Source organism: Carassius auratus, unplaced genomic scaffold, assembly GCF_003368295.1.
Source record: "Carassius auratus strain Wakin unplaced genomic scaffold, ASM336829v1 scaf_tig00215652, whole genome shotgun sequence".
Lineage (NCBI taxonomy): Eukaryota > Metazoa > Chordata > Actinopteri > Cypriniformes > Cyprinidae > Carassius > Carassius auratus.
In genome coordinates this window covers 106,299-118,008 of record NW_020528182.1, presented here as the reverse complement: position 1 = coordinate 118,008, position 11,710 = coordinate 106,299, and the positions used below count along the sequence as shown (strand labels likewise).

General features: G+C 36.5%; 1 protein-coding gene across 1 annotated transcript; it reads left to right on the top strand.

Annotated features, from left to right (window-relative positions):
- The first annotated feature begins 1,423 nt into the window (after positions 1 to 1,423).
- On the top strand, positions 1,424 to 11,184 carry LOC113095285 (protein FAM69B). Its single transcript, XM_026260861.1, has 5 exons — positions 1,424 to 1,980; positions 4,318 to 4,452; positions 6,008 to 6,115; positions 6,206 to 6,379; positions 7,760 to 11,184. The coding sequence occupies exons 1-5, from the start codon at positions 1,915 to 1,917 to the stop codon at positions 8,570 to 8,572; spliced, it is 1,296 nt and encodes a 431-aa protein (XP_026116646.1). The 5' UTR covers positions 1,424 to 1,914; the 3' UTR covers positions 8,573 to 11,184.
- The last annotated feature ends 526 nt before the right edge of the window (positions 11,185 to 11,710 follow it).

The following is an 11,710-nucleotide window of genomic DNA, read 5'->3' as shown; positions in this document are numbered from 1 at the left end:
GTGATAAGAAGTGGTTTTACTCTTAAAAATATTCGCCATTTATATATAACATTTTGCATTCCTTTCTAATTTTAGACAAGCAAAATTCTCAATCAACCTTTACCACCCTCTGATGTCCATGACATTAATTGTAAAAATATTGCACATATTTTTGCACTTGAGAACTGTGTGCATTATGCAACCTGAAATGATCCATTGAAAGTAAGGAAATGTGAAATATAAAATACCACTAAAATATTATTTTAAAATCAGATAAGAAGTAAACACACTATCCATGGACACACATATGCTAACTTAACCTATATTTGCACTTGTAGTGATCACACTCTGTTGCACGGTCTCTGCAATGCAGAATGTTTTGCTCACAAAGTGGCGCGTGCAAGATAAAACCTGTCCAAACACAAACCTGGCTGTAGAAGCAGTGTGAAGCCTTGACATCAGAAAAGTGCAACCAGAAAGACTCAAACAGCCTGAAAGTGGCCTGTATACAATGCTTTATAAAAATCTATGCACAGTTTACCTTTATATTTTAATAATATAGAACCCCCAATCAAACTGAATTGGTGTGTGTTTAGATGTTTACTTAAAAATATTAATAATAATAACGCTGACACTTCAATCAACAGATATAAGGTATATGGTTTTCTTATTTTGTGATTTTGTAACAAAAAGTATTCTATAATATGTTGAATCCAAAAGTATTCTTTATAAGTATATGTTTTTATTAAGTCTCATTCTATTGACTGTGGTCAAATTGTAAGTTTTCTTTTTCTTTTTTATTTCACCTTTAAATAAATAAATAAATGAAATAAAAGATATTTAATTTCATTCAATTCTGCTCTTTTCTATTCATGCACACTGTAATCTGATATTTAAATAAAGTTACTTTTTATATAATTATTAATGATAAATTTGTGACACTTCAGTAGCTTATATATTACTAATTACCCTTATGTAAAGAAAATATTGTTGAATTTATATTTTTTCCTTATTTTCTATTCCATTCTATTTAAAGTAAGCCTCTATTTTTTGTGTGTTTCATTATAAAATATTGTTGTTGATTGTTTTGTCCCATGGGGTTTGAACTTACTCATATTGAAATTAATTTAAAATGAAAGGTAATTATCTATTTTTATTTTATTGTATTTAATCGCATTTAAAATGAATTTTGTCTTAATTATTTCATATTGTCTGTGAAATCTAATGGATATTCTTGTTCTTTTAATATAAAAAAAACGAAATTAAAGGTATTTAAAATCTAAATACATTTGATCTCATATTTATTATATTTTATTTAATGATATTTGAATATATTGAATTTATATTCTGCTGTAATCAGTGACATTTAAAGGGACAGTGGAGTTTGCTTTCTGTCGGTAGCGTAAATCAGGGTGTCTTCCCCTTTAAGGCGCTTTGTAGAGTCACAGAGAGGCCGAATCTTCAGCTGATCGTCAGTGATTTTCATCTCAGCACCACCGACATCCTCATCCAGCCGATTCGCGCTGATGTTTGGGACAATGAGTCCCTTTGAATCAAACATCGGTCTTTGTAACGCGCAGATGTCAGAACTGTTTTTTAAAGCATCTTTGGCCGTGTCGCACCTTGTAGCGCGAGGATGATGCCTGGAGCTCGCGCGTCTCTGGATGTAGCGCATGCAAATTGATGTGTGTGCTCGCGCGTGTCCTTGAGTCGAGCACCACCAGCTTGGGATGTTTCTCCTTCTCACAGCCGATTGTATCTTGAAACGAAAGCACATGGCGATAAAATAAGAGTTTATGTCTATTTTAGCTCTTGTATGCGCTGGAGAACACCGCTGGCGCGTCGCCTGTAATGGAGGAGACGAGATGAGAAAGTGAAGGCGTGTTTGGAGAGCAGTCTTTATTTGTGTTGAGAATCATCTGTGTTACTGTTAAGATGCCGAGGAGTTTACGCAGAATGGTGCACCTGGTGCTCTTCTGTCCCCTGTCTAAGGGTTTACAGGTAAGTTTCATGCTTGAATGATAATGTTAGGTGTTATTTTTCCATCAGAAACCTTATAAAAAAAAAAAGTCGAAATAACACAAAAGTACCATGGTATCACCTTGTTTTGGAACATCGCACCATAAATGTTTCATAGTCATGGTATTTGCATGAATAATACATAAATACATGAACATGGAGGTATTTCAGCACTATGATAAGGAAAACTGGGGCTAGATGTCACACTTTTTAACCAGGTAAACATTTTCATAATAATAATAATAAAAAAGTTTACATTTGTCGATATTTTGTGACAACCCTGATCTGCCATTAAATAACCTATCATAGGCTTTTCAGCAAAATGCACACAGTAATTTTTTTTTAAATGCACAAATTAAGGAAACGACAAATATGCAAAAGGAACCATGTAAAAATATTAAAGTGAAAATACGATTGCATAATCGTTCTCCTAAAAATAAAGTCATTGTGGCAACTTACCCCAGCTTATCCATATACATTGATGGCCATCACTGTAGCTCCTGATTTATATGCATTGCATTCTTCTGAATTTTAAAAACACTAATAACATAAATAATAAGATAGAGGATCTGTCATTTTAATTGTTAAAGTTAATTCCAGCTTTAGCTAATCACACACACACACACACACATGCACACACGACTGGTCTGAGTTCTTAATGCACACAGTATGCTGACAGTATTTCTGTAGATGGGCACTAAGAGCCCTCTTTCATAAGTGCACTCACTGTAAGTGCACACTGTGAACGTTTGAGACCGTGTAGGTCAACTCTGTCAGATTCATTGCTGAACCCTGCGCTGTAGATGTCACAGATGACAAATGCATCTTTCATTTCTCCCGAAAACAGCAGGGATTCGACCTGAAGTTAAACAAAATCTCAGTTCCTCAAGTTAAACAGACAATAGGCCATTAGTAAAGGGATAGTTCATAAGAAAATGAAAATTGTCAAATTGGCTCATTTTGTTGCAAACATGTATGACTTTCTTTCCTCTGTGAAACACAAAAGGAATAGTTTTTCCCCCATTCAATGCTGAGTCAGTCTTCCAGAATTAGCCAAAATCATTATTAAAATATCATAATAGTGGTCCATCTTACTTGTAGTCCATATTGAAACTCTTCAGAAGCCATACAATGACTAAAAAAAATGACTATTTCATGTATACAACATCTCTACTTTCATGAGCTTTAATACATGCCAAGGAGAGCTACAATGCAGTGTTTCAAAACTGTCTGTTTCCAGTAAATAATGAATTAAATTTTTTCCATTTTCATTTTTTGCATGTTTTTTTTAAAGCTCAAAAGCCTAATTTGTTGTATTTGTAGGAATAGTTCACATGAAAATGAAGATTGCTTAAAATACTCACCCTCAGGTCATCCAATATGTCAATGAGTTTGTTTGTTCATCAGAACAGATTTGAAAAAATGTAGCATTAAATCATTCGCTCACCAGTGGATCCTCTGCAGTGAATGGGTGCCGTCAGAATGAGCTGAGAAAAACATCACAATAATCCACAAGTAACCCACACCAGTCCATCGGTTAACACCTTGTGATACAAAAAGCTGCATGTTTTCATGAACAAACAAACTTATTTTTGAGTGCACCATCCCTTTAAAAGTTTCAGTACATATTATTTTATTGCGTGTTTGAGCCTTGTTTCCAGCGAGTGCACACACTGAGTGAATTTAGGTATCTGATAACAGTTGTCTGCATCAACAGGCAGTAATCAGATATGTGTGTTTCACAGAGTCACACAACACAAACACACACTCTTTCCCACTCCAGCACAGAGAATAGTTACTGCCTTTGGCATTCAGTGCCCTTTTACACCTGAAAACTGTCCAAGAGACTTCATTTAATCTTGTAAAGGCACATGCTAATGACCACTAATATCTCTTGCTATCACTTTCTCCCTCTCAGTCTGTCAAAGTAGCATAAGCTACGTTCACATCGCAAGCCAAAATTCCCAATTCTGATTTTATACTCAAATAAAAAAAATTTGTGAAGTTTTTCAAATGACCTTTTAAATATTGTACATATCGCATATGCATAAAATACCTGGCCCTGGCATATTCATCACAGCGTCATCAACACATTTTACAATGTAATTCAATATAAGTTGTCCCTACTATATGAAATTAGAACCACATTGGGCATAATTTATCTTCACTGAAGTCACATTGCAAAATTCTAATATGTTTCCAATTTATTAAGTGGAAATAAGATGTATAAAAATGTAATAATTACAGCGTATCTATGTCATGTGAAATAATATTGTTTTGTGTATATTTAAGCTTATTATGTGTGTGTTTTTTCTTCAGTCCCGTTTACCTGCAGTTAAGGTCAAGTACCTGTTGGTGGCGTGGTTTGGGATTCTGGTGGCCAGCTGGGTGATCTATATGCAGTATTCCTCTTATTCAGAGCTCTGCAGAGGACACGTTTGTACCATGCTCATCGTAAGTCTCTGCATCCTCCATAATGCATGAGTTTAGGTGCACATCTGTTCCCATGAGCGCCATTCCTCACCACTCAGGAGAAACCAACGTGGAATAGAGAGTAGTTTAAGACGGGGGCCCTATTATACACCCGGCGCAATGCGATGCAAAATGCAGCGCAAGTGTGTTTGCTAGTTTCCCATCCAGCGCCACGTCGTTTAATTAGCAAATGCATTTGTGCTTATTTTTGCGCACATGGGCATGTTGGTCTAAAAAAGTGGTTTGTTTAGGCACTTTGCTGGCGCAATGCTATTTTAAGGAACTGAAAACACCTGCGCCGTGCGCTTTACACTTCACGTTTAGATCGTTATAATAGGGCCCGGAGAGTGAGTGTCTGATGTTTGACATACAGTACACTTCAGTGCATTCGCAGACGGTCCATACACACAGATGGTGTGATATTTATGCTGTTTTGCCTTTTAGCATTTCACTGACAGGAAGACATTGCACACATATGAGAGAGGAACTGGAAAATTAAAAGGAGGAAGCAAGAGAGTTGACAGATCATAATTCTACCATTATGGATGCTAAATTTAAATATTCACTTTTTTCTAACAGTAGGCTAATTATGCAGTGTTATTGTGTTTAATTACAAATTCTGTATTCATGATGCAAACCCCTCAGGAACGTAATTATTAACGTAATGATTTATATACACAGTCATTTATTTTTTCTTTAAAAGATCATCTACTTACTCTTATGTTGTACCATCCTGTATTTTATATATCGTGGAACAATCAGATTGTTCATTTCAATAAAGCACAAATGTATTGTAACTAGTGGGGTCAAGCTTCAAAATGATTAAAAAGTACCATGTTTATTTTGAATGCACTATCCCTTAATAAACTAAGTGGCTTTTAGTGCCTTAAGATGATGGTATAATACACATCTATACATATGTGACCCTAGACCACAAAACCAGTCTTAACTCACTGCGGTATATTTTTAGCAGCAGCCCAAAAAAAAAAAAAACATTGTATGGGTCAAAATTATTGATTTTCTCTTATGCCATAAATCATTAGGATATCGTGTAAAGATCATGTTCCATGAATATATTTAGTAAATTTCCTACCATAAATATATAAAAACGTAATTTTTGATTAGTAATATGCCCTGCTAAGAATTCATTTGGACAACTTTAAAGGCATTTTTTTTTCAGTATTTTTTTGTGTTAGTGTTGTAATTTAGTCACTTCGTGAAGCCCAGGGGAAGAAAAGCCCTTTTTGGCCTTCGTTTTGCAACATGTGCCCTGAAAACAGCTTTGGTAGATATCATAAATGAAAAAGAGAAGGAAAAGAGAATGCAGATGAGAAGAAGCAATATGCTGCCTTTAGTCTGATCACTGTATTTGTTGGTCATTGTCTGCCCAAGCACCAGTCCATCATAACATCATGAAGCCCTCTGTCTGGCTAGTTTGTCTTTTGTTTGTTTCCACATGGCTGTTAAATCAAGAAAAGATGACGACGTTTGTGGTTAATGACTGTCTGTTTCCTGTGTGTGTGTGTGTGTGTTTTAGTGTGATCACTATCGCAGAGGTATTATCTCGGGATCAGTTTGCAAGTCTCTCTGCGAGGAGAAAACTCTGTCTCTTCAACGATGTCTTTCAGTGACACCAACCTACCAGGTAAACCCATCACACACACATAGTTTTTTTTCAGTGTGAAAAATGCATATATACAATTGCATCTGGCCCACTTAATATGTATTATTGCAGGTATACAGTGCTGTGTGGAAGGAGAAAGCTGTACTGGTAAAGTGTGGGATTGAAGAGAGCATGAGAGGAGAAAACGGTCCTGACTCTCTACGGCATGACAACAGCCTCTACGATAAACCCACCCGCGGGACATCCATGGATGAATTCAGAGCGATGCTGCATTCCTTTCTCAAGGTCTTATATGTTTTTATACATTTTTTGTGTTCTTTTCACATTATACACACACATAACAAAAAAAAAATCAGACCTTCAGTTAATACAGAAACCAGTTTTTATACTCGTATAGAGTTCTAGAACATTTGTCCTTTAATTCTAGAACTTGATGTTTTGGATTTGAACTTGAAATTGTTGTCACTATTTGTATTTCTTAAACCTTTGATGACAATGAATAGATACCCCAAAATGTATACATTTAATTTGAACCAATATTTGAAGCCATTGATTTAAAGTAAATTCCGAATGTCAAATGCAAGTAAGAATCTGATTCAAAATCAGTGCTTCCACTTAACAGCCATTAGCATATTATATTTGATATTTTGATACATAACAAAAGCATTTTGATACATGACAGATGTGGTGACCCAAAAGAATCAAATCACCAATCAAATGGTCAGAAATATATCATGAGTATTTCAATAGATCACCCAGCACTTGTTGTGAATGATATCGGAGAGGTTTATGTCCTGCTTAGCAAAGCAGAAACGGATCTAAGATAATAATCCCCTCTCTGAGCTTTCGGCTGTTCCTCAAGGTCCCCTGTAGAAGGGTGAAAATGGAGAGAGGCGGGGAGGGAGTGGGGTAACAGGGTAGAGAAGCCAAAAATAACTGAAGGAACTTGAAAAGGTCACAGCCAGAACAATCCACTCACTCTCAGTGTCACAGGGGAAAACAACACTAACACACACTTTTAAACACAACCCACACAAAGTGCAGTAAATGGCCGTGCATGCTTCAGTATACACGCATAATGCTGATAAAGACTGTGCTTTAAAGATTTCATGAAATAAAAATGAGTTTTCTGGTTTGTAGTCCATGCAGGTTAGTGTTGATGCTAATCTCTATGTTAGTGTAAATGCTTGCTACTACTAAAATTGAAATTGAAAATATTTTTTTTTTTTCTTCTTTATCTTGAAAATGATCTCATACAGATATGATTATATAGATTTATATTTATTTTTCTCCAATAAAATGCTCTCTAGAATGAAAATGTCCCCTTCTAAATTATAAATACTACCAACCTCTTGACTAAAAATAGAAAGTGGTAAATCATAGTTTGTGGCGTAAGATAAAGGTTATTGTTATTTAAAAAAAAGTAACAATCCTTTCAATGTCCTACCCCCAGTGAAGTGTGAATTTAGAAAAACATTTAATTGGACAATTTAAATTGCTATTCACATTTTTTATTTATTTAGTTTTTGGCCATTACTTTATTTATTATTTCTGTAAAAACAATTAAAACATTTTGTAATTCAGTTACCAATAAATATATTCAGTCTACAAAATAAAACATTTTAGGTTTTACCATGTCTTTCTCCTTCTTCCATGCATTTACAGGACAGTGTTGGTGAGCAGTCATCTCTTGGCACACTTGTAAATCGTGTCATTTCTCTGGCGGATGTCAATGGCGATGGCAAAGTTTCGTTAGCGGAAGCTAAATCCGTGTGGGCTTTGCTTCAGATCAATGAATTTGTTTTAATGGTGGCACTGCAAGATAAAGAACATGCTCCCCGCTTGCTGGGGTTCTGCGGAGACCTTTACGTGACTGAACATGTAGCACACAGCGCCCTCTTCAGGTTGGAGGTGCCCGGTTGGCTGCAGCCAGTGTTTCCTGAGGCACTTAGTGTCGCTCTTAACCAGTGGCTTGCTCCTGCATGGCCCCGTAGGGCTCGGATCACCATCGGCCTGTTAGAGTTTGTCGAAGAGGTATTCCATGGAGTACATGGAAGCTTCTACATATGTGATGCAAGCCCAAGACGGGTCGGCTACAATGAGAAATACGACTTCAAAATGGCAGACCTTCAAAGCATAGCATCGGAGGCAACAGTCAAGGGGTTCCTGCGAGGGAGGACTTGCGAGGCAAACGGCGATTGCACTTACGGGCGGGATTGTACCGCAACGTGTGACCGATTGGCAAGGCAGTGCAACGTGGAGGTGGTGCAGCCCAACTTGGCCAAGGTCTGCGCGCTCCTGCAAGACTTCCTGCTTTTCGGAGCACCATCAGACCTGAGGGAGGACCTGGAGAAACAGTTACGCACCTGTGTGACTCTCAGTGGACTGGCCTCACAGATGGAGGTGCATCATTCCCTTGTTTTGAACAACCTCAAAACATTACTGTGGAAGAAGATCTCAAATACCAAATACTCTTGAGACCAGCATGATTATCAAGAGAAAGGCAATGAAGAGCAAGAGAATTGGAGACTCCCAAAGAACAAAAGTGGGATCAGTACAGTAGGTTCTGGGGCGCCATCACAAAAGCTGAACTCATCCACTACAGACTGCAAATTCGTCGAACATCAATTGCGAACATGGAAAGTTGGTGAATGGAAGTTTTGAAAGGGCATACACTACATCCCCAACTTTATAGAAACACATATATAACACTTTTTTTTCTTTGCCCAAAAGGTTCAAGGTGAAGATATTTTTCTGACCATGCAACTCCTTTCCCAAACGAGTTCTTTTTGGTGAACTTTTGGTTAGGGATCTGGGCTGCAAGCACAAGGATTGTAGGGCTAGTTTCTAGTAGAAGAAACCCAAGGAAAGAGTTTCCAAGAGGACAGTCTTGCTCTATATCCCCATTTTCTTTGACTTTAGTGACTCAAATGAAAATCCTTTAATGCTAATAGAAAAACCTTCGGAACAATCTTTTTCTTTTTGCTTTTGCCAAGACTTAATTGGAGAAAACCAACTGTAGGACGTTTCTTTGAACATGTATCCCCTCCACGTATGATATCTTGTGTTCTGCTTGGTGTAATTGTGGGTAAGGATCTGGGTTGCAAGCACAAGGATAATAGGGTTAGTTCCAAGAATTAACCCATGGAAAGGAGACTTTCAGACAGGACCATCTTGCTCTACATCTACACCCTCTATTTTACTTAAAAGAATCTCCTGAAGACCCTTTAGCCCTATAGAAACACCTTCAGAAGAATCTCTTTCCATTAGCTGAAAAGTCCAAGGTGAAGTAAGGAACAAAGATAATTGAAGGACATTTCTTTGACTGTGCAACCCCTTCTCAAATGAGTCCTTCTTGGTGAACTTCTGGTTAAGGATCTGGGCTGCAAGCACAAGGATAGTAGGGTAAATTCCAAGAAGTCACCCAAGGAAAGAGTATGGTCTGGCTCTACAACCACAACACCCTTAAGCAAGACATGCAACGTTTGGTTCAACCAGCAGGATTGTTCCTGGAACACTACTCTTGAAGGATAAACTATAGCCACACCTATTTTGACTTTCACTACAGAAGAAATGTATCTTTAGTGATGTTTGGAAGCACCCTAACTTTGAAGTCAGGAAGTGTTGGGACTGTAAACCAAAACATCCCAACACAACCAAGAAGTCAACACTGAATTAATTAAATAGAAACGCGTGAAAGCTATATATTATGTCTTTTTACAGGGTGTATGTTGTTTTAAGTGTGTGTGCTTGTTTTAGAATGATGTTTCACAGGAAGTACTTTTTCAAGCAGTCTGGAGAGTTTGTGGTTGGATTTGTACTTGAACTGTGAGATTACCTACTGTGTTCTCAGGGTCTGAATGTGTTTGGAAAGAAAATTACTATTAAAGGGGTTAGTTCAACAACAACAAAATGAGGCTGTGTTTTACTCATCCTTGAGGCATCCTAGGTGTATATGACTTTCTTATTTCAGATGAAACCAGTAGGAGTCATATTAAGAGTCTATTCCAAGCTCTATCATTGCAGTCAGTGGGTGTTGCAGTTGAACAGTCCACAAATCGTCAAATACAGCAAATGCATCCATAATAAAACATTTCTCACACGGCTCCAGGGGGTGAATTAAGGCCTCCTGTAGCGAATTCATCAAAAAAATTTATGTTTGAAATATTGATATTTATATTCCAAAAATGCACTGATTCACTATAAGAGGCCTTTATTCACCCCCCGGAACCATCTGATAAACATTTTATTACAGAAGTGCGAACTTTATTTCACGTCTTCTGAACTGTTGACAACCAACACTTGTTTACCTCCATCGAAAGGCTTGGAGGGGCCAGGATCATTTTTAATATAACTCTGATTGGATTTGTCTTAAAGAAGAAAGTCACATTCACATAGGATGCGTTGAGGGTGATTAAAACTTGGGGTAATTTTCATTTTTGGGTGAACTAACCCTTTAACATTAATCCTAGATTCAATGGAATTATGGTGTCAAGGTAAACAAATTACACCATTAAAGGAATCAGTCTAGTGTGACTGTCTATGTGCAGGCTTATAAAACATGTCTGCATATAAACCTGAAAGTGTGTGTGTGCATACTGTAAACCTCTCCTTGACTGTCAGTAGGCAGTTTTATAAACATCTCTTACAATAGTGTAACAAATCAAATCTCATTTTATTACTGCTAAACAATATACACATCCTACAAATAACCAACTAGTATCAAGTGCACATTTAAAAACTTTGGTTTGCACTTTTCACTTTCAAGATCATTCTCCTCCATTAACTTGGGAACGATCCTGACATTTTTTTGTTTCCTTGCACAGATTCATGTACATTTAGGTGATTTTGAGTTGATTTCACAGACATAAATCACAAAGGATAATGAGTTTCTGTCATAGTGTTCAGTTATCTTTAGTACAATTTCACATTATGAAATGATTTTATGCACTATTAAGTCATGTTTATTATGTTACTTTGTGCATCTGTAAGGAGAGCAGCACAATTACCATGGGTTTAGTGCTCAAGGCTCCTAAATACTAATTTATTTTCACCTCCATCCATTTGTTCAGCTGTTATTCACTGATGAGTAAATGTTTGAAACTTAAATTATGTGTGTCTGTTTTTTTTTTAATACATGGGGTGCTTTTTTTTTTGGTGAAGCACAGGCACACAAAGTACAGCATTTGTTCTGAAGACACAACAGCACGTATCCTTTTACTCGACCTTTAGAAAGAAACAAGGAATCAGCATATATTAGTCTAGGGAGACCTCCAAAACCACCTCACTTTAAAAAGGACGTGTAACTAACAGGACAAAAAGCATGTAAATTCATAAGCTGAACAAACCTAAAACAAGTTATTTATTTAATAATTTTTTAATGGTAGTAGGTAATAAAAAAATATGTATAATTACATGTGTCAATTTGTTAGTTTCATAAAATATGCTGTAATTAAACACTGCATTATAGCATATTTTACTTTAGAGATTATAACAAAAAAAAATAAAAAATAAAAAAAAATCCTTTAAAAGAGGGTTCATTCTGTGAAAATTACTAGTTGATCTGTCCTTCAAAATATTATGGATTATTGATTTGAGTGAAACAACTGTACAGTT

Bases quoted from the DNA above. Each gene is read 5' to 3' on its own strand.
- LOC113095285 (XM_026260861.1), top strand. From the start codon at position 1,915: ATGCCGAGGAGTTTACGCAGAATGGTGCACCTGGTGCTCTTCTGTCCC. The intron at 1,981-4,317 runs GTAAGTTTCATG...TTTTTTCTTCAG, and splicing joins CCCTGTCTAAGGGTTTACAG to TCCCGTTTACCTGCAGTTAA. The intron at 6,116-6,205 runs GTAAACCCATCA...GTATTATTGCAG, and splicing joins CAGTGACACCAACCTACCAG to GTATACAGTGCTGTGTGGAA.